Source organism: Drosophila innubila, chromosome X (assembly GCF_004354385.1).
Source record: "Drosophila innubila isolate TH190305 chromosome X, UK_Dinn_1.0, whole genome shotgun sequence".
Classification (NCBI taxonomy): domain Eukaryota; kingdom Metazoa; phylum Arthropoda; class Insecta; order Diptera; family Drosophilidae; genus Drosophila; species Drosophila innubila.
This window is the reverse complement of record NC_047626.1, coordinates 21,072,093-21,094,441: the sequence shown is the minus strand read 5'-3', so window position 1 is coordinate 21,094,441 and position 22,349 is coordinate 21,072,093. Positions and strand designations below refer to the sequence as shown.

The following is a 22,349-nucleotide window of genomic DNA, read 5'->3' as shown; positions in this document are numbered from 1 at the left end:
ATATGTTTTGAGCAAGTAAAAGTCTAACTGTGCTAATTTCCACTATAAACTGGTTCCAAATAAAAAACAAAATAATGATTGTATATAGACACTTAAGTTAATGTTATTCCCATATAACTGATTCACAACCCTAAGTGTGGCTTCAACAATCACAATATAGTTATTGTGCAGTTACTCACGGCTTAAATGAGTCAATGGTTCGACTTAAGAATGTCTCACTATATTTGGGCTTTGGAAAATTATCAGAACAGAACGTCGATCCGATGACTCGCTTCATATGACATTTTAATAAGAATTCACTACTAAAGCATAGTTATGTCATTAAATTTATAAATATATTTATATAAACAGGTCATGTTGAGCTCAATTTTAAAACATGACCAATCAATCTCATTGATTCGAAAAACTACTTAGCCAATAACCTTTGACCTGACTACTATATTAAAAAGCTTACACAGGAACGTTAAAAAATTGAATTCCGGTTATGTTTTGTTTTTTTTTTTTGTGAGCAATAGATAATTTACTTTATTTTCTAGTTTTTGTTACACAAATGTAAATTAAAAAAAAAAAAATTTTAACAATTTATTTATTTAATCATTCGATTTAATTTGTAATTGAAATCAAACTACAAATACATTTGAGTGCTGGTCATGAAAAGGTTTAAAATGTTTTTAACAATTAGAGTCTATTCATAATGCAGTCAAACATTTCATCGCATAAAACGTTGTTATGTCATTAACATGTTGCTCAATTTGTATATGATGTATGCATTTAATTTTGTATACATAATTGATTTCACTTGAACTGACATTATATTGTACAAGTATCGTATTGCTCTGTGTTGGATTTGTTTATCTGTTTGTTTGTTAAATTTGTTGGCTCGATGCATAAATCAAATTGCTCATAAAATGAGGCAGACAGCAACCCATATGTATGTAGGTGTGTGTGTGTGTGTGTGTGTGTGTAATTTTGTATGTGTGTCTCTTTATAGTTATGAAATATTGGTGTCCCATTGCAGTTGACTTTATGCATTGGTTCGTTGTTCATCCTTGGGCACGGACTCTGAACCCAACGCTCTTCACAATGGGGCAGCCACAAAAAGTACAATAACCTTTTTGTGCCACACAGTTGGGGGTGGTGGTGGGCGCGTTTGGTAAGGGCGTGCAACAATGTTGTTGTTAGGGGTTGCATGTTCTCATTTTTCATTTTTATTCTTTGCTGCAGCCTGTTGCTGTGACCGCTTTTCATTTAGCTTTGCCTTTGACGGACTGACTGACTGATTGACGGACTGGTTGACTGACTGACGGGCTTCCTCATTTGTGTTGATTAAGCCATCAGGCCGCTTTCAGATAACAACAATAACTTTCATTAAAAGCTTAAATAAATATATGTATATATATATATATATAGAAAAAAAAAGTACAACAAAATGCGATGTGCAGCAACTACACACACTCGCATAATACACATGTGTGTGTTTGTAGTTGAAAATAGGTCAGCACGCTGTGGCCGTCGCTATCACCAACAAACACACAACAACAACAACAACATCAATGCATACACAAGCCAACAAAATGGAACAGCAGCCCCTAAACCCTCCCTCGGGCCCCCTCTCAATCCACCATACAGCGCCCCCTGCGCTCAGGTCGTAGCCCCAAAACCCAAACCGAAACGAAGCCGTGTTTCGGGTCCGTCTAGGGGCTTAGACGCTGTGCTCAGCACTCTACGCTCGGCTTCCATCGCCCAGGGCCTTAGTGCTTAGTCACTATCTCTACCCTCTACCTCTCTGTCTCTCTAGCTCTACCTAGCCAAAGTATTCAAAAATAAACAAGCGAAAATAGGCAAAATGATAACAGTACAAGCTACAACGAATAGCGCATACTTTACAACTTTATATCAATAAATAGTATCACTGAAATTTGACCACTCTTAGGCCTTTGATTTATTTTTTTTGTACCTTAGTTTTCGTCATTGCATCTTGTCAAGCCTTTTACATAAAAAAATTGTCCAATTCGATTAATAAAGGGTTAGAAAAATCTGTATGGAAATTTTTAATCTTATTAATATAAATGTATGTAGATACAGTTGAAAATATGTAGGATTAGTAACACAATATTGTGTTTAACTTAACTTTAATGCAAATTAATTTTTATTTTTCGTAAAGATTATAATTTCTTAATAAAAAGTACACATGCAATATTTTATAAGCCCTAAACTATTCAAATCTTTCCATTACATTTTGATATGTAGAAGCAGCAGTTTTTATTATTCGTTGATTTCTGAATAAAGTTTACCACATTTTTCTTTAAAGAAATTATTTAAATTACTGATTCAACTTTTAAATATCAGATTTAGTTTTATCCATGCCAGTTTCTTTGTGAAAACATAATCGGTACACTCGAAAATCAAAACAGATTGAATCTCAATATTACAATTCTAACACATGACGTAGTCGAAGGACTTGTTTCAGATGTGCAGTGCATCGTCAAATGGAACTCACGAAAAATGGCACAAAAATGAACCCTTTTAATATAAAATGTTTCTTCTCTTTCTCTATCGCTGAAGCACATACAATGCATGCTTACTATAGCTCTGTATATTTATAGAACTTTCGAGTAGTCAAATACGTATGTGTATATCTTTACTTTTATATAAGGCATTTCATTATATTTTGTTCATTTGTTGCGTTGTACTTTCCCCTTTGGAAAGTCGAGAAATATTCTTTTGATATTTCGCCTGAAGCTTTATGCATTTTAAAGAATTTTTTTTTTAAATAAATTTAATGTTACTTGTTTGTTCTAGTTTGTGCGTTGCTTACTTTCACTAATTCCAGGTTTACGAGCTGTAAACTTAGAATTTAAATAAAATATGCAAAAACGAAAGTGAGCGTTAAGGAGAGAATATTATAAGAGAATGGTTTGAATCAAAAATTGCAAATTTCCCATCGGGAATATATCCAACGTTATTCTGGTTCCAAAAGGAACAGCTTATTACTGGAACTAGTGCTTCTAGACTTGCAAAAGTTAAGTTTTCTTTTCTTTTCGATTTATATTTATTTATTTATGCATAATTGACATCACCCCGTGAGAGCATAGCGAATTTTTCTATCGCAATGTTTGTTTATTATTATTGTTCTTGTAGTTGTGGTTGCTGTTGTTGCTGTTTACGTATTTATTCCAATCGCAGGTTGTTGAACCCCACATGTGACCGACCGGCCGAGTGGCTCGAGGCTCTCAGACTTCGAGACCCTCGTAGGCTGACGCTCTGCTGCTTCTTCTTCTTCTTCATCTTTTGCTGTTGCTTCCGCAACGCTTTCTTCTTCTATTTAAGGCGCTTTATCGCTGCTTTTCATACCCGTTACACGTAGAGTCCAAGGGTATATTCTATTCGTTGCAATGCGTGTTACAGGGAGAATGATACAGCCTAGTGATGTAAAAATACATCGAAATATCGACAACTCGATTTTCGCGGTAGCGAAATTCAAATAAAAATAGAGCGCGATTTATTAGGAATTCAGCCATCAAAATTAATTTTAAGACTAAACTAGTTTATTAAATAAACTATATTTTTAAAAAAATCTTTGAAGTTTCTGACATTGCAAAATGTTTTTTTTTTTTTTTTGGTAACAACTCGATATAAAACTCGATATATAGTTATTATTTTCCCGATATATCGACAACTCGATGATTTTTTGGGGCGATTTTCTATGTTGATATTCAACTCGATCTAAAATTTGGATTTACATCACTAATACAGCCTATATAGTAAACGTATTCTTGATCAGCACCTGCACCTCAAAGACTAAGAGCTAGGGCTACCAAATTTGGAACACAGTCTGCTCTAAACCCAAATTCCAGTTGGTTTCAAATTTCTTTACCACACCCACAGTTTTTTTTTTTTAACTAGAACTATTTTTTTGAGGGTGAACATTCCTTCTTTTTTTTGTTGTAAACTTTTGAACTGATCAAATCACTAGATTGGATAAAAGTATATAGCTGTAGTTATGGCTGTTTAAAGTTTAATAGCAACACGAGAACGTTTTATAGCAGACCGTTGGAATTAAAATTGAATTATTTTCTAAAATGTAAAAGTAGTCTTTTTTTCCCCCCATTTTTCAAAATATTTAGGCGTTGATTTACAAATTTAGGCATATAAAATTTTTATTAAAATAATATTTAATGTTTGGGATTAATGTAGATGCGTTAGGTACTTATACACATAATTAAGTATACATTTAATTTTTTATTATTTTTTTAAGTGATATTTTTTTGGTTAGCTGAGTAACGGGTATATTATAGTCGTGGAATTCTTGTTCTCTCGCTCAGCTCATTTTCGTTCTTTTTGGGATTGCTGCTGCTGTTGTTATTGTTGTTGTTGCTAAGCTATGTTTCTAGCAGCAGCAACGGCATTGTCTGACGTTTTATTTCCGCTGCCGCTGCTGCTGCTGTCGTCTCATCTCAGCTGAGCTCTTATCCATTGTGGCGTGCTCAAGTCTTTGTTGCAATAATATTCAATTGCATTTTGTTTGGGCATTGCTTTGGGGTCACTCACTGGGCGACAAACGTGTCCACATCTCTCTTGCTCTCTCTTTTTATCTCTTTAGCTGACTCTCGTTCATCTTCAATCATCCAACGCTTTTCAATGCCCCGCGGAGCTCTCTTTCAAAAAAATGGTTGCAAAAAAGATGTTGTTAAAACCGAGTTGAAAGAACTCTAATAGAGCGTTGATAATATCGCCGGACGGGCCTTACTTCTTGTTATTGTTGTTGCTATTGTCATTGCTATTGTTGTTGTTGTTGTCGCTGAGGTTTTTACTCTGCCTTTTTGATTGGTTTGACCGATTTACATTGTGAAAAGAAATGAGTTTTATATGTAGTTTTTTTTATTTTTATATTTTTTTTTTTCATTTTCGGGCTGTCTAACTTCGCATATATAGCAAATCTTTTATTTGCGTCTTCTGCCCTACATTGCTCCACCATAGAGTGGGTCTATTTTTTTCTTCTTTTTTTGTACCATTTTACCATTGATAATTAAAAAGCAACATTTGCTTTTTGCTACTGCTACTGCTGTTGTTGCTGTTGTTGTTAGCATTATTGTTGTTCTGCTTTTGGCTTAGTTTGCTTTGCTCTGCCTCGGCTCGGTTTGCTGGCATTTTGCCCAAAGCTTTGAAATGAACCGTTACACATGATGCTAGTACTGCCAGAGCTTTTTGTTTGCTTCAAGTTAATTAATTCTGTTGAGAAATATGTTTGAAGCAAAAGGGTTTTTTTAACTTAAGATAAGTGAGTACTTTAGCTTTACAGTTATTGTAGCAGGTGCCTCACGATTGCATTATTTTTTAAGTTAATATACGAATTGAAGTCGGTAAAGAACAAAATTGATAAATATTTGACAACAAATTGTACAAATTTTTGAAAATAAAATGTTTGCAGTCACTAATAGAATTTTTGGAGAAACTTTTTGCATCAAAACATGTTTTGTTTAAGCCCAAGGATAGAAGTCAAATAAGGACCCCTTTTCAAAATTTCTAAAATTTCAACGGGTACCTAAAGGGCTAAGAATATTTTTGCATCATTTGAACGAAATTCAAATGACCTTTCCATTAATAGCAATATTTACATGAAGTAAGTTCAAATTATGAGCAAATTTTCCTCATACTTTTGTCAAAATACTTATGCTCACTAGTGTATGTACACGTATAGTGAGCTTCACGTATGCTTGCAAAAAAAAAGCTGCTTCTTCGCTCCAACAAAATTTGCATCGTTGCAAATTGGAGCAATTGAAAGCTTTGTTACTAAGCAAAACTGAGTTCAGGCACTTGCATAACATTTGCTGCTTGATCAGGAGCTGCAGCTAACTATGCTGGTCACGTTTTAACGTCATCATCATCATTATTATTATCAGTATCATCTCAGCTTGGTCAGAAAAATGTCACATCATCATGTGGCGACAATTGGCAACTTTGTAGCCGCTTCATCACTTGCGTAACCGGAGCGGACTCCAAAGTGGACCTCCAATAATCCCATTCGGATCACTTTCTAAGTGGGTTGCCCGGGCGATGGAGATGCTGCAGTTGATGAATGAATCGCATGTGTTGTTCAATTTGTGTGTTGTGAAGATCAAACTTGAAACTTGTTTCGGTTTTAGTTTCAGGGCTGAACGACAAAGTTTTATTTATAAAGGCTGCTGTCTGTATACAAATGATGTGATTTCATCTTGATGCGGATTTACACATATGTATGAACATGCATACATATAAAAATACACATACTTGGGCATGTTAATATTTTTTATTTTATTTGTTTTCTTTTTTTTTTTTTTGAGAAGAAAGTTTTTAACCTGAGACAACGACGCGTGATAGCAAAAGTTTTGTCTAGTCTCAATGTCACGCCCCATGCAAGCTTTAAGCTAGCATTTTGTTTAAATAATCGATGCGGCCATAAGAAAGCGTAATAATAATAACAATAATCATGCGCAAATGGTAGAAAACAAATCAAAAGCACAGCACGAGGCCAGATATTAATAACAACAACAGCAACAACAACAACCAGCAGCAACAGCTGCAAGCGGCGGGTGAAATTTTTCTCCGCTTTGATGGCGACACTCAAAACGGCGGCGAAATTTCTTAACACTTTCATAAGAAGTCATAAAATAAAGCGTCTGGCGAGAAAAGAGAGAAAGAGCAAAGCCAAAGTAAATACAAACATACATCCCAGTGTTGCCAATAAAAAGCTGTTTCAAGTGGAAAGAAGCTCAAATAAAGCTAAATATTCAAAAAATAAAATCTGTAATAAATGTGATGTTTTTTCAGGATCATCAGCAATTTTCGTAGTACTCAAAAGCAACTTTAGTTGCTCTAAAATGTCAAAACATTTTTTGAGCAATTTTAAAATGTTTAAAATTGATCGTGTTAAATTTTAACTTTGATGGCAAAAAAATTTAAACCATGATTATTAATATGTATTTTGAAATTTATTTTTGTGATTTCGAGAATGCGCCCAAAAAATGAATTCTCTGATATTTCTAAGGCATTTGTCATCAGAATCTTAAATAAATTGTGAAAGACACCTGCATTAAAATTATTAATAATATCCTGTATCATCTTAAAGTTAAATTACATAATTTTGGGTTGGCAAAGCACGTTAGAATATCCGCTGTTGAACTTTAAAAATTAGCCAGATTTAACGAAATAAAAGCTGTTTTGGCAGCACTGGTGCGTATACAAATTAAATTAAGCACAAAAGCTGCTCAGCCAGGCGTATGCTTGACTTTTGACTTGCCAAATATGCACTTTATTTCGCGTATTACTTTTGTTTTTCGTTGTTTGTAGTTTCTTTTGACCAATACGACAAACAGACACGCAGTCAATGCGAATAATGTATGCATAACGAAATGCGTTAGAATTTTGATGAATAACAGCGCGCTGTTAGTTTAACATGCATATTGTACATAATTCATCCTTAGCTTAACATTTGTTGAGCTTTGCTTTAATTTTACTCTCTATGTCTCTCTCTCTCTCTCATTGACTGACATTGAACTGTGTCAGTGGCAGCCGCAGTAACAGCAGCAGCAGCAGCAGCAGTAACAAAAGCGTGTAATGGGGCGGGCTGCTGCGTCGCGTCGGCGCATGCTCTTTGGCTGCGCTGCTTTAGCTTAAGCTTGAGCTGTTGCTGTTGCTGCTGCGCCGCGCGCTCTGTTTGCGTTGTGCTTGCGCTGTTGGGGCTCTGCCTGGCAGCCGCCGCCGCGCCGCCTGTCCGTTTTTTTTTATTGTTTGTTGTTTGCTGGCGGACAACTCTGTTGCTGCTGCTGTTGCTGCTTCTGGCCCCATCAGTCGTCGTCGTCGTCGCAGCCGCGTCGCGTTGTTCATCTCTTGTCTCTTTGCTGTTGCTAATCGCGCGCGCGCTCGCTTCTCTGTGTCGATGTCACTTTTTTTTTTTGTTTATGCTGGAAAACTGAAAACCACAAGTATCTGCATATAAAACGGAATTTATTGTGCACTTACGGTTGATCAATAATTTGTTTATGTTTATGGCATACTCATAGTGCTTTCTTTTTTTTCCTGTTTGTTTTGCATACATATGTGAAAAGTGAGTGTGTGTGTGTGTGTTGATAAATGAGAGTGTGGACGACAAAATGCAGCAGCCGCAGCAGAGAAAGGATAAGCAAGGAGGAGACTACGATTATGCAAATGTCAAAACAAGCAGCTGTCATCGACGCCTGTTCCTGTGTATAGCCAAGGTGCTTTCTCTCTCTCTCATTATATTTGGTTTTGGACTAAACAGACTCACTCCCCCTCTTGATTCACATATATAGTTTGTATGTACATTGTTTTCATACTATTTTTTTTTTTACCAGTTTTGTCTCAATTTACTTGCGCACATTTTACTCTGCGGTTTTAGTGCATCAACAGACGATTCTCGCTCGCTCTTTGCCCCCACCCTCTTCTTTACGCTATCCTTCAACTTCAGTGAGTCTCTTTGACTTTGACTTTAGCTTGTCTTTTGCTTTGCTCGCTTCCATCACTTGCAGTTGCAGTCGCCAGGCTCGTTGTTTTTCTTCCTTCTTCTTTCTGTCTTTTTTTTTTTTGGTGTGTTGTGTTTTTGTTGCGCTATTTATAGACGCGCTTCATTAGTTTTTGTTGCTTTTGCCTGTCTACGTTTGCTTTTGTCTACCTTTCTTAGTCTCTGCTCACTTTAAGTTCAGCTCAACTTCGCTCAGCTGTCAGATGCAAACCTGACGCTCTCTTTCTCCACTCTTCTTTAGAATCACATTCGAGTGTGTGTATTGTGTGTGTTTGCTAACTATGAAAGCTGAAAGTTCAAAGCTTGAGAAAGCAGCGTTGATTTGTAGTTGGCAATTTAATTTATTTACATATGCAAACAATTCTGGTTGCTTAAAAGCTTTGATAAGAATTGTTGTTGCAGCCTAAGACAATAAAGCTCTTTGGTACAAAGAAAGTGTTTAAAAATAAATCTGATTGTTGACATTTTGATTTATATCTTTTAAAGAATAAAGAACTTTTATACAAAAGAGACAAAGAATAGAAAGGGTATTACAAATTTGCTTTTAGCTGTAATTAATGTTTCCCCCCTTTGTAGCTTTTTTTATTAACAGCTGTTGGAGCAATCTGTTTTCTAATTGATTCGTTTATCTTAACAACTGTCTGGTTTCGTTATTCAAAGTGCAGATCCGTTTACAAATTCATGCAACCATGTAATACAACTGTATCTAAATATAGCACATATACTCGTAGTTGTAGATACATCTATCTGTATCTGAACTGGCGAACCGACATCATTTGGCACGCAAATTCAATTTTCTTGTACAAATTGTTGTTTATATGCAAATGAGCAATGGAACTGAAGACCGAGGCAAGCGGACAGATACAAATTTCCATCGCCTAGTTCCAGTTCCAGTTTATAGTCTCCCCCCCCTTCCACTCTAATAACAACTCTACTAGTTAATTATTAATCTCCACGCGACTGCGCGCAAAGCGGAAGCACATTAAATGTGCTTTCAAGAGCATTTTTGAAAGCTATGCGAAAGTGTTGCCCCTCCGCCTTTACACCGCCCATTCATACAACAAGCACCCCTTTGGGGCACGCACAATGCAACCGGCGTCCATTTCCGGTTGCTGTTCGTTGATGCCGCAGATTGTGGAAGCAGTGGAAACTCTTGCAAATGGCCGTCAGTTCTTGTGCCACAGCAAAACAACGGATGTGTCGGTGTTGGTGTCAAATGCGGCAATCTGCCAGCAATATCCTGCACGCCACATGCCGCATGGTTGTGATAATGAAGACAGACTAAACAAATTGTTAAAAAAATTACAGCTCATTGCTTGCTGAATGAATTAAAGGGATATCCTTGGTTAAATAGGAACAAATTTGTACAGGATTAAATAACAGGAAAATGCATCGAGGAATCAATTTCGGGGTGATCAATAGAAAGGATTATCCAAATCTTTATTATAAATCATGTAAAGCAACAGAACTTTAGGATCATCGCTAAAAGATATTAAATTAGTAACTACTACTGCCTTCTCTTTTCAACTAATCGTTTCAAGAAGTGATATTCAATATGATTATAAACTATATTTAATTACTGGAATTAAATATATGATATTTCTCACTCAACTGAAGAACTCATAAAATCACTCATAATTTGACATAACTCAGGAGTGATCTTTAGAGAATATTGAATGAGAAGTGAGCGTTTTCAAGTATTACACTTTTTTTTTTATCAGAACTGATCAGTGATCACTAAACCACAAATGATTTAACTGAAGATTAATAATAATAAATGCCTTATGAGTTCTCCCACTCTTCAAGATAACTACTGTGTGATCGCTAGAGAAGATTAGATTAGAAGCTGAACATTAGATGATTGGATTATAGAAGAGACCAATAAATGAGATAAGATAATACATCTTCATAGGATAAATGTACAGTAAAGGTCGAATGTGATCGTCCACGAGTCAGCTTAGCAGCAGAATGATCGCTACAGGAGATTAGATGAAAGTCTGATTACGAAATGATTTCGCATGAATACTTCTCGACATTCAAGCGATCGCTAGAATAGATTATATGAGATTTCTATTAGAACTGATCACAAGAAGAGCTCAAATGAGATAAGTATTCCTCATTTAGTTACCTAACTGAATACAATTACAGGGCAAATGAGTGCACCCACGATTCGACATAACTCCAGTGTGATCGCATTGAGTTGAGATTGAATTTTGATTCCATTCTGAAGCATTTATTGAGGTCTCAGCACATAGTGTCCGTAACAAATGTTTCAACATGAACAGTAGCTGACACTGATGCTGATGCAATCAAATGATCATTTCCTAATCCGTTGCAATAATTCACGATCAAATTCACTCATTGGCCATTTGTAACCGATCACGTTTAGCGTTAAGTTCATACACTGATCATATTCACTGATTAGTCACTATTCAAAACTGAAAATAACGTATGATCATAAATTGTTGTTGTTGATCGATTATTAGCCAACAACGTGAACACGATTGTAGTCAAGGTTTTTGCATGGCCTGAAACGGTTTGTAACCACCCCTCCCCCCCTCTCTCTCTCTCTCTCTCTCTTCTGTACGCCCATGGTTAATGGCGCCTCAATCAAAGAACATTATAGACTACAAACTGTCATGCAAGAGTCTTCTTCGCTCTTCAGCGAACGTTCAACTTTAATCTGTGGCAAGTCTCTTAACTCTTTCTTTTTTATTCGTGCATGCTTCAAAGTCGTTTACAGTTTTAGAATGTTTCTTCTTCTTCGTCTTCTGTCGGTTGCTGTTTCTATTGCTGTTACTTTGCATGCACAGTTATGAGAGCTTTGAAAGCGGTTGCCGCAAAAACGTTTCACTTGTTGCTCTATTAACTCGCTTCAGAGCTAATGGCCAATAATTTAAGGCATCGCACGTTCCGCGTTGAACGTGTTGGAACCGGAAATGCTCTTCACTTTACACACACATACACACACACGCTTGTATGTATGGTTAATTGACGGTACAATCTTTGTTAAACAACAATTCTTACAAATTTGTTTACAAATACATATTGTTTAACAATTTTGCCTCTCAGTATTGCAACATGCCTAGCAACAAATTTGTGGCTGTGATTCTAGAGACAAGGGTAGGCTAGTGGCAGGGGAGGGAATACTATTTGCTTTTGCGCCGGCGTCTTTTCATTTCCTTTATTTACTTAAAAAATAGCAAAATAGAAAATCGGAACAATCACAGAACACTTATCTTTAAACGAGCATGCTAGACTGGCAGATACTCTCAGTTTGCGATTTTCTACTACTCTGATAGTGCCTTTTTTAGTTAGTATATTAGCCATATATAGCAAAATTCAGCCTCAAAAGCTGATTAAAATAAATTTGCCGGATATCATGTTGTAGACAAATATTGTTGCTTTCCATTTACAAGCACTATCAAGCGCTTATAAACTACAGCTTAATATTTGTAGGGTATCGTACTAGATTGAACTAGTTATTGCTCGGCGATAAGATACCCTGTATGACTTTAAACCTGTTAATTACATTTGTAAAAGCTATTATTAGCACTTAAAATCTTATAATTTTAAAGTAAAGTAGTAAGCGCTTAAAATCTTATAATTTTAAAGTAAAGTAGTAAGCGCTTGACTTGTAGACACCCTGTAATAAATAGATCTTTGTTTTTTATAAAAGTTTTTTGCGTCATAGATAGTTTACAAATGGATACACTCGTACCATAAACTACAAAACGCTTATAGGGTATAAGGAGGTACTATGCTTTTAGCCCGAGTTTGTCTTAGTCACATGCTGCTCACTGATAAGCCTATTAGCTGAAGGCGTTAAAAAGTGAAAGCCGCCAACACACCCACAAACAGATGGCTAAAATTAGATACAGTCATCCATTAAAGCTGACCTGCTCTGAGTACAGGCTTTCACACATACACACACACAAAAAGAGAGACAGCTGCACATGGATGAGACATAGCAGTGACGTCATTAACCTGATCTTGATCATCACAATATTTTAAATACAATTTACATAAAATTGATTAATTCCAATATGATCTTAATCAGCTGTAGAATCTTCTCAGAACAATTGAGGAATGTCTGTCACCTCCAATTTCAGACAAGGGGGAAATACCCATTTATCCCCTTATTTATTCCTTTTTTGAAAATCGTTTGGCTTTCTAGTATTTCATGAGTGACGATGTTCATTTGAGGCTGTATCGATAATGATGATTCGTGGAAACAGTGGGCTATCAGACCACAATACAAAAAGGTGACGCATTCTCCCAACTTGGCCCGCTGAAGTTATCATCATCTCTGTACACTCAGGGAAAGAGTGTAAATACTATTACAAACATATTATACTGAATCAGCATCTCACTTTTATATTATTGTTTTATTCCCCTTAAAGGTTACGTAACATAATATTGTCAAAGGTCAGATATTTTATTTTAAGTGCTTTTTATCATACTCGTAATACGTGGAAAGATGTTTCATCAGTCAGTATGCACGCTTGCTTCTTTGCTGGTTCTTCATTCTCTTCAGACATCAGATCCGTGTCTCTGCTGTTCTTAATCAATCTGCCACATACAAAAATCGCACGTACACTGCTTGAAAAAAAGAAGAGTTATCTCCATTGTGTGTCTTATGACAGAAATTTAACTTTTATACATTTTTAGTGATAGAAAGTTAAAGGCAAAATGTATTTCGCAATCTATTGCTATTAATTTTATTTCGGACCCAGTTAAGAAACTTTATTGTCTTGTAATAGACTAGAGTCAAATCGTATCTAAAAGTATTTAATTCCAACAAAACAATCCGTTATAAGATTTAATATAAAAGTAATATTTAAGCTATAACTTTTTGCTGTAGGCAATACAGGTTGGTTCGGATCAATATTGTGGTATATTTTTTATATGAACAATCGGTCAAAATTCAATTTCTAGTATGAACAATTGTTTTTTTTTTTTCAAAAAAATAAATTAATAACTTTGTTCTCATAAAAAAATTTCATAAAAAAAAAAAGTTAAGTGCTTTATTTTTGGCCAATACTGTATTTAGTCACCATAGAAAAGGTCAGTCCAAAATTAAGGTTAAGAGTTAAAATGTATGCTAAACAAATTTGGCTTAAATCGAACTGTAATATTATAAAGTAGTTAAAGAAACGATAAGTCAAAAATTAAAATGTACACATCTTATTTTAATCGTATTACAAGCGAATTCTTCTTAGTGCATGAATGCAGTTATAATTGTGTTCGATGACGGCACAAATGCTATAAAACTCCTGTGCGCCGACTGCGGCAGCAACAGCAGCAGCAGCAGCAGCATCGGTGACATATGGGCAAGCCAAAGCGATGACTCAAATTGTCGGCATGTTAGTAGAGACAGAGATAGAGATAGAGACAGCGACAGCGACGCCAACAACTACAACGGTGACGAGGAGTGTGTAGCTAACGCCTTTTTAAGCAGCGCATGCGTTGTTGGTTTTGTTGTTTCTTAGAATTCTTCCTGTCCATCCATCGATCCATACGAATGTCTGTCTCTCTGTCTGTGTGTTCGCTCTGTCGTTCATTCGTTCAATTCGTTCGTTCGCTCGTTCGTTCGTTCGTTCGTTCGTTGAGTTGTTCGTGTCAGCGTCGTTTGACGCTGTCGGGGGCTGCCCCAATGCAAATGCAGTTCAATAAAGTTCGTTAACATGCTTCGGCTCGGCAGAAGCAGAAGCTAGTCATCAGGGCAGCGACGCGGCAGAGCTTGCTATCAGCCTTTGTGTGTTCTTGTTGTTGTTTTTATGGTTTTTTTGTCGTTGTTGTTGCGCTTCGTTGTTTAATTCGCTGGTAGATCGAGGCGCGCGCTGCGCTTTTTCTGTTTCAGTAATGAAAGAAACATTGAAAGCGTCGCGTCGCGAATTTCAATGTCGCCGAACTGAACCGATAAACATACAGAATATAAATACATATATATATATATATATATACCCTACAGTACATAGTACACATATAGTACGTCTGTGTTTTATTTTTGTTTTTGTGTTTGCTGCGAAAAATCAACGAAAATGGTGCATCTATATCAACGTCGACGCAGCCGAGAACAGGTGGGTGGGGTTAGCTTACGCCCCCTTGTGCCACGCCTCATCTATTATTATTATTATGATTATCCATAAGTAATTCTTTCAAGAAACGAATCGATTTCGTTACCCGCATGCCAAGTATCTAATTAACAAGTGTAAAACGCATGAATGAATGAATGAATACAACGAAATAGAAATAAAGAATACGAATAGGAAGTGTTGGCTGTGAAGAGTGCGATAACGAGTAAATTCTCTGCAACTCTCTCCCACTCACTTACTCTCTCTCTCTCGCGCGCTCACCTCCTGCACTTTGGCCCAATTGAATTTCAAGAAATTTTCGCCATATAACGGAAGCAAAAGCCAAATGCTAATTGGACTCATATTCGAGTACTCACACTCATACTCGAGACAGTCAATCTACGGAGGTAATTCCATTCACAATTGCGCTTTCAAGCGATTCTCAGAAAAACTGTAATTTTTGTGGGTTTTGTGTTGCTGGAAAAGCTAATAAGACAAATATTAAAATTAATATGAATGTATATATTTCATATACACTTATGTATATTTGTTCAGTTTTTATGCAGAAAAGCCAAGATGAACGTGTGTTAAAGTTTGAGTACTTGTAACGCTTATCGCTTGGCATGGTTAGTGGAGAGGGGAGGAACTACCGTGCCTGATAAGTGACGAGTCATCCAACGGAACGTGTTGAGATTTTGATATGCGGTTTCCCAAATAATCATTTATGAAGAACTCGCTAAAGATATCAGTTGCCCCCTTTACTACGAAACAGAATCGAGTCGAACAAAAACAGAAACTGAAATGAACAGATGTATGTATCTACATAAAGATGTCGATCAATGTTTTGAAATTGTTAAATTTATGTGGAACTCTTGTTTCTCGGTAAATCATTCATTATTGACATTTTCAGCTACCATTTTTTTCAATAGTTAATTAAATTTCTGAGGAACTAAAGTTCCGTTTTCCTTTAATATGGAAGTAGTATAAAAGCTTTAAAGTGCTTTCAACTTAATTGTGTACTTTTAAATTGTATTAATTAAGTTATTGTTGCATTAGGAAATTGAAAAAAATATGAACTATTTGATCCAAGCATATTGTAAGTTAAACGCAATTCTACCCTGCTGTTGACTTTTCTGTAGGGTATAAAATACACTTATGCTAATGCGTATACTTAATACGAGTTTATTCCCTCTTTGAAGAGCCGCCTTCTTGGATTTTCGCAAATTCTTTCACCATGTTCAAGTGGCTTGTCAAAAAAAATGATGAGGAACGTATTTGAACTCGTTATATGGCAAATACATACAATATATATACATTGTACATATGTGTGTATGTATATGCATGCATATCGTACTTTTGTTAGCGACTGTAAATATGAAAATCATTTTATTGCTTTTTATACCCTGAGCGCATTGAAAATGGCAAAAAAGTGTATAATGTGTTTGGCAGAATCTATGTAACAGACAGCAGGGGGCGTGGCAGACCCCCCAAAGTATATATATTCTTGATCAGGATCAACGACCGAGTCGATTGAGCCATGTCCGTCTGTCTGTCTGTTCCAGAGACCATAAGAGCTAGAGACTTCAAACTTGGTATGTAGGTTCCTGGATACCGTACGCAGATCAAGTTCGTTTTTTTTTTTTTTTTTTGGATCGGACCACTATATCATACAGCTGCCATAGAAACGATATATCGAAAATAAAGTTTTAGTATGAAAAAGTTTTTTGTTTTTTGAGATATCTTAACCAAACTGTTAAAATATGCAATTAAGTTTGTTTTGTACATTCTAACCAAATTTGGGTTAATTCGGTTCCATACATCATATAGCTGCCATAGAAAAATTGGTCGAAATTCAACCTCAGTACAGAGTACCTGGGCACGGGTTATCCTACTGTCGAGCGTGCTCGACTCTAACCGTCCACTTGTTATGCTTGCTTCTCGCAGTAACTTTGTTGGATTTTTCTTTTTGTCTTTGCATTTGAAATGAGCTTAAGATTTAACGACTTTGGGTGGGTTAATGTGGTGGAGTGGAAAAGTGGTTATGTTATCCATACACAGAATTCTTAGGAGTTTCCGTTTGCTTGACACTGTTTTATTGACCTGATTTCATAGTTTTATTGCTCCAAGGTTAATGCTACATTTGCCTCCATATGCTTATCGCTTTTCTATTGAAATCTATCAATCTATTAAACACCATTAAAGCAATTATTTTTATTTTTTCATTATTAATAGCCTTTAATTGCGTATTTAACAGTGCGTGCATTCATCATACGGACAGTCATTGCTTTTTTATTATACTGTGAAAGTTTATGCATAAACCATTTAAAATGCATTTCATCAATTACTCTGGCCTATAAATTATGGCTCAGATAGTTAACAGAATTATAGATCAACTCGAAAAATGTCAGCAAATGCTATTAAAGAACTCTTAAAATGTATTAATGGCTTGACATTGTTTTTTTTTTTTTTATATGTAGAGAACTACAATTTTGATTGATAAGAGCTTCCAGATTAATCTTAATCACATTGTAAAAGATATATAGTGATTTTACGTATTATAAAATGCATTTAAATAATAAATAAAAGATTAACTAGCTATTTTATTTGCGTAAAATCACTTTGTCAGAAATATCTTACAGAGCTTTGGGATTTTTTTTAGCGTGATTTCCTCATCTTTCCAAGTAAATATTATACGATACCACTTAGTTAAATTAGAGGGTGGCTAATGCATTAAAATCACAAATTTATTTTTAGATGTTTCATCTATCTATATGTATAAGCTGACGTTTCCCTTTGTGATTAAACGAAATGGGTAAAAAACTCTTGTATTATATAAATAAATTATTTCATTCGATGAGTCGTTAGTGAAATTACATCAACTTTTGTCGATAATAAATATACACTAGTTTAATCGATAATGTAAAATAAATCTCAGAATTCCAAAATGCAGACATATTTAACTACTAAGACAATAGTTTTTTTTGTGTTAAAATGTTGCAAAATGAACTTTGAAATAGACATGAAGATAACAATAAATATTACTTTGTTATTAAATGCAAAAGACAGTATAAACCGAGTGTGTTTGACTATTGCATGCCCTTTACTTTTACTTAATATAGGTTCTTTTTAAAGAATACATATACAACTATTTCAAAATTTCCGTTATGCTTATCTTGATGCAATACATCTGTTAATATAATTTTGTTTTAAACTACTTTACCATTTTTCAAAATACAGATTGGAGAAAAATTTGTACTTGTAAAGTTGCTTGGTCAAAGGTTTGATTAACTTTAAGCTTTCTTAACTTTGACAAATCTGGATAGATTTTCAAGCTGAATGTCACTTTGATCATGGCCTCAAAATTTATTCTGTATTCAAATTTAATTAATTTCGTTAGAAAAATGTTGCCCTCTTGATTGGTATAGATTCTTTCATAATTTCTAAATCGAAACTGAAACTATAAATTGATCACTCAAATTGTATAAATATCCAGTTTCATTAAACTGTTTTTTAACGTATCTCTTACAACATTTTAAAATTTTTCACAGGCTGTCAAACAATTCATTGATCTCTGCAACAATTTAGGCGCAAACTGCAGCACAACAACAGCAACAACAACAACGGCAGCCGCCGCCTCCTCATCGAGCAACTCCTCGAACGCCAGCACATCAAACTTCCACATCACCATAAATACCAACAACAGCAATAACACACAACAGCAACAGCAACAAACAACAACAGTTGTCCCAGATCCACAAATACAAACAATAACAACAACAACAACTACTGCAGGTGCAACATCATTGTCATCATCGTCATCATTGCCCATCAGGCGTCACATCTCGCACACGACAGCCGTCAAGTTTCTGTACGCCCGTAAGTTTGATATACCACGAGCCGTATCTCTCTATGAGCAACATGAGCAGATACGCCAGAGGGAATACTTGTACAATATTGATCCGGATGTGGAGCCATTACGCTCCGAGCTGCAAACGGGCAAATTTACAATACTGGTACGTAACATTTCTCCACAAAGATTGTTCAAGCATTGAAGTACATATGCACATATATACGTTTTTTGTCTCGCTTTTGAAGACTGTACTTAAAAAGTATAAAAAGTCTATTATTTTTATTTATTTATTTAACGTCAACTTAGCGCAGTCGACAACAGTTTAATTTTAAACTAATTTAGAAAATATGAAAGTAAATTATATCAAATTTAAGTTTAACCGAATAAAATCAGGCCCGATGACCCTACAAAATATATATATATATAATATAATCAGCTGGATATAAGAAATTATGAAAGCTAGAAACACCAGTATTTATATTTTAAGCCTATCAAGTATTTTTTATTTTAATTTTGGAATAATAAATGAATTGCATAAGAAATGTATATCATGGCTTAAAATTGTTAAATTTATGTGTAACTCGTGTTTCTCGGTAAATTATTCATTATTGACATTTTAAGCTGACTTTTTTTTTAAATAGTAAATTAAATTTCTGAGGAACTAGTGTTCCGTTTTCGTTTGAAATGCAAGTTTCTTTTAAATGTCTTTGATTAAGAAACTTAATAAAATATTCAGGGACGTTCCAGAAATACAAACCAACCGAAAACTAACCAAAAACCCTCACATTTTTGAATAAAACAGTTTGTAGAAATTCATTTCCTTTCTACTATTTTTTTTTTATTATTTATTATTGTTTATCCATTTTCTTTTCAGCCGGCGCGCACTTCGAGCGGAGCTGCGATTGCGCTCTTCACTGCCAATCGACATAGTCCGTTGAGTGCCTCGCATACGACAACATTACAGGGTATTGTCTATCAGCTGGACTGTGCGTTACAGGATACGGAGACGCAACGTGCAGGACTTGTTTTCATCTACGATATGAGTGGCTCGAAATATTCCAATTTTGATTACGATCTATCGCAAAAGATACTCACGCTGCTCAAGGTGAGTTGGATTTCTGTTTGTTTTTCTTTTGTGTTTACTCCATTTATGCACTGTTTTTCATTGCATACTTTTGGGCTGTCTTTGAAATTACACATGCATCAAAGTTTGACACACTTTTTTTGGGCTCTCTCTGGGGGGTTCTTATGTATATGTGTATATGTGTGTTTGTGTGTGCATAAAGCGTAGCCAACAAATTAAGAAAACATGCCCAGAGTCTTTTAATTCCACATGCATCATTGCTGGAATTTTGTGTCTTCATGCTGAAAATTTGGTTTCATTTTGCCGCAAATTGTGCAAGCCTAATGCATAAAAAAGCTTAATCGTAGGCGTGGTTAGCGCCAAATCCGATGTCGATGCCGATGCATATCGCGCTGCCGACGCCGATGCCAAGACTCTCTTTAACCTCCATTTGAAGAGCTAACAAAAGAGCGAGTCGGAAATCCTTTAGAGTAGCAGTCTCAACGGAAGTAGTTGAGCTTAACAATCAGCGCAAAAACAACAACAAATGCGAACCCTTCTCACACTCATACATTTACACACACACACACACACAAACAAACAAAGCAAATAAAAGACGCCCACGCACAAACACACTGTAAGACTCACTGTGGGACACTGGGCGTAGAATCGTGTCAAAAATCATTTTTTTGTGCGTGCACAAATGTTCAAATTTTACAAATATTACAAATTTTAAAACTGAATTATAGACAAGTTGTGCTACCGATCTTTATATTTTTGGTTTCATCTGAAAAGTATGTTCATTTCTAATGAAATATTAGTTTCTTCACTTTTCATACCAGCAATGTTTAAAAAATGCACCAAAATGAGGCTATTTTTTAACATTGATGGAAGATAAGTAAAAATGGACTTCATCCCTTTACTACAGTAGTCTTTGGTAATCAGTTCTCTAACTAAATTATTTGTTTTTTTACTGGGGCAACTGAACTTTATAATATATGAAACAATGAAATAAGATTAAAATGTAAAAAAATGTTTATGTATTTTTTTATTTTGCACGTAAAATATGCGCTGAAAATATTTGTCAACCTTTTTAAAATATCTTAAGTGGCTCAAAAGATTTGATTTTTGCAACGCAAAATGAGAAATGGCCCACTGTGCATCGGTCAAATCGCTGCTTTTTATATACGCTTACGCCAACGCCAAGTACTGAGAGCAGAGCAGCGAGTAAGTCGTCATCTTTTTTTATTTTTGTTGTCTTTCTTTTTGTTTTTTTTTTTTATTTGGCGGAAAAAGGGGAGCAAAGCAACAGCAAGAACAACAACGACAACAACAACAGGTAGCTAATGTTGTTCCTCTTTTGTTGCTCGTTTTTCATTTCATTCAGTTTTATTTGCTGTTTGCATTGAAGCTAGCTCAACAATGGTAAATATGGTAAATACAGAGGTACATATGTACATATGTATGTCTGTAGGTATGTGTGTGTGTGTGTGCGTACGTATATTTGTATGAATTTGCGCGCATTACGTTTAAGTTGTTAACTTTGGAGGATTCCGTAATAAAGATGACAATACCATGAGCAAAATATACCCATATATAATGAAAATACATATGTATTCATAGCTGCAATTTGTACATACAAATACCACACAGTGCTATTCACACACAGAAAAAATTCAATTTCAATTTAAAAATTCTTGATTTTAGCCAGGGAATAACACCGGAACCGTTAACCGAAACTAACCGTTTCATTTTTAGTACCTGAGCTGAAACCGTAACCGCTTGAAAATCCTCTGCCAAGAACCGAATACCGAAACGTTTGTACCGGCACGGTTGTGGTAAAGTTCAAAGAGTTGTCCAACTTCCAACTGTCATAACTTGATCAAAACTGAATAGATTTTCAAACGGAATGTCATTTGGATCATGATTTGGCCTCTAAATTCATTCTGTATTCAATTTTTGTTCATTTAGAAAATATAATTATTTTCGACCAAGATCCGATTTCGATGCTAAGGGTCCCCCCTTTGAAATTTTGAAAATTCAAAATTTTAAATCTCGAGTTGTCACTTTTAATCAACTTCTTATATCGTAATTAGTATAAAACAACACTTTAAACTTGATTCTGAGACCTTTCATTTTTTTGTAAAAAATCATGTGAAATTGAACAAAAATTTGGACTTGTAAAGTGGCTAAATCCGCAGTCTGACCAACTTCAAACTGTCATAACTTGATCAAAACTGAATAGATTTTCAAGCGGAATGTCATTTTGATCATGATTTGGCCTCTAAATACATTCTGCATTCAAATATTTTTAAATTAAATATTAAAAAAAAATAACCTATTTAATTTTGCAATTTCGCTCATCAATTTATAGTTGCTTTTGCCTATGAAAAGTTGATAAAAATCGATATAATAAGATCACTTGGGCTTAACTATTTAATAACTATTAAATTAATGTTTAGACAACATAAAAATGTTACATATGTATATGTTTTTTTTTATTTATTTTAAATAATTGATAATTTCAATGAAAAGAAGAACACAAAATCAGAAATAAAATACTTAAATTTTTTTTTTTTTTTTTGCTAGAGAAAATGTTTTAATTTTTCATTTTGTGAAACCATTTTCTTGATATACTGTATTTGATTTTTAATATATTTTTTTTTTCAAATACTATATGAATTATTATCTCTTGACAACTGTATTTACTATATACGCACACAATATACACACTTTTGGTATATTCATGCGTTTGACAACAACTGCTCTAAAATCAAAACGCAAAAAATAAAAAGCTCAGCAATAAAATAATTTGCGTGGGCATTAGGCAGCGACAGC

General features: G+C 35.0%; 1 protein-coding gene across 2 annotated transcripts in view; it reads left to right on the top strand.

Annotated features, from left to right (window-relative positions):
• LOC117791753 (tyrosine-protein phosphatase non-receptor type 9) overlaps window positions 1-22,349 on the top strand; it is a 45,260-nt gene that overhangs the window by 2,362 nt on the left and 20,549 nt on the right. Inside the window, exons 1-3 of one of the 2 annotated variants that reach the window (XM_034631637.1) lie at window positions 14,461-14,604; window positions 18,147-18,611; window positions 19,323-19,553. In XM_034631637.1, the coding sequence (XP_034487528.1) occupies window positions 14,566-14,604; window positions 18,147-18,611; window positions 19,323-19,553 (735 nt within the window). In that variant the 5' untranslated portion in view covers window positions 14,461-14,565. Of the gene's footprint in view, window positions 1-14,460; window positions 14,605-18,146; window positions 18,612-19,322; window positions 19,554-22,349 lie in introns of those variants that run through there. The other variant, XM_034631630.1, reaches the window with a different exon arrangement.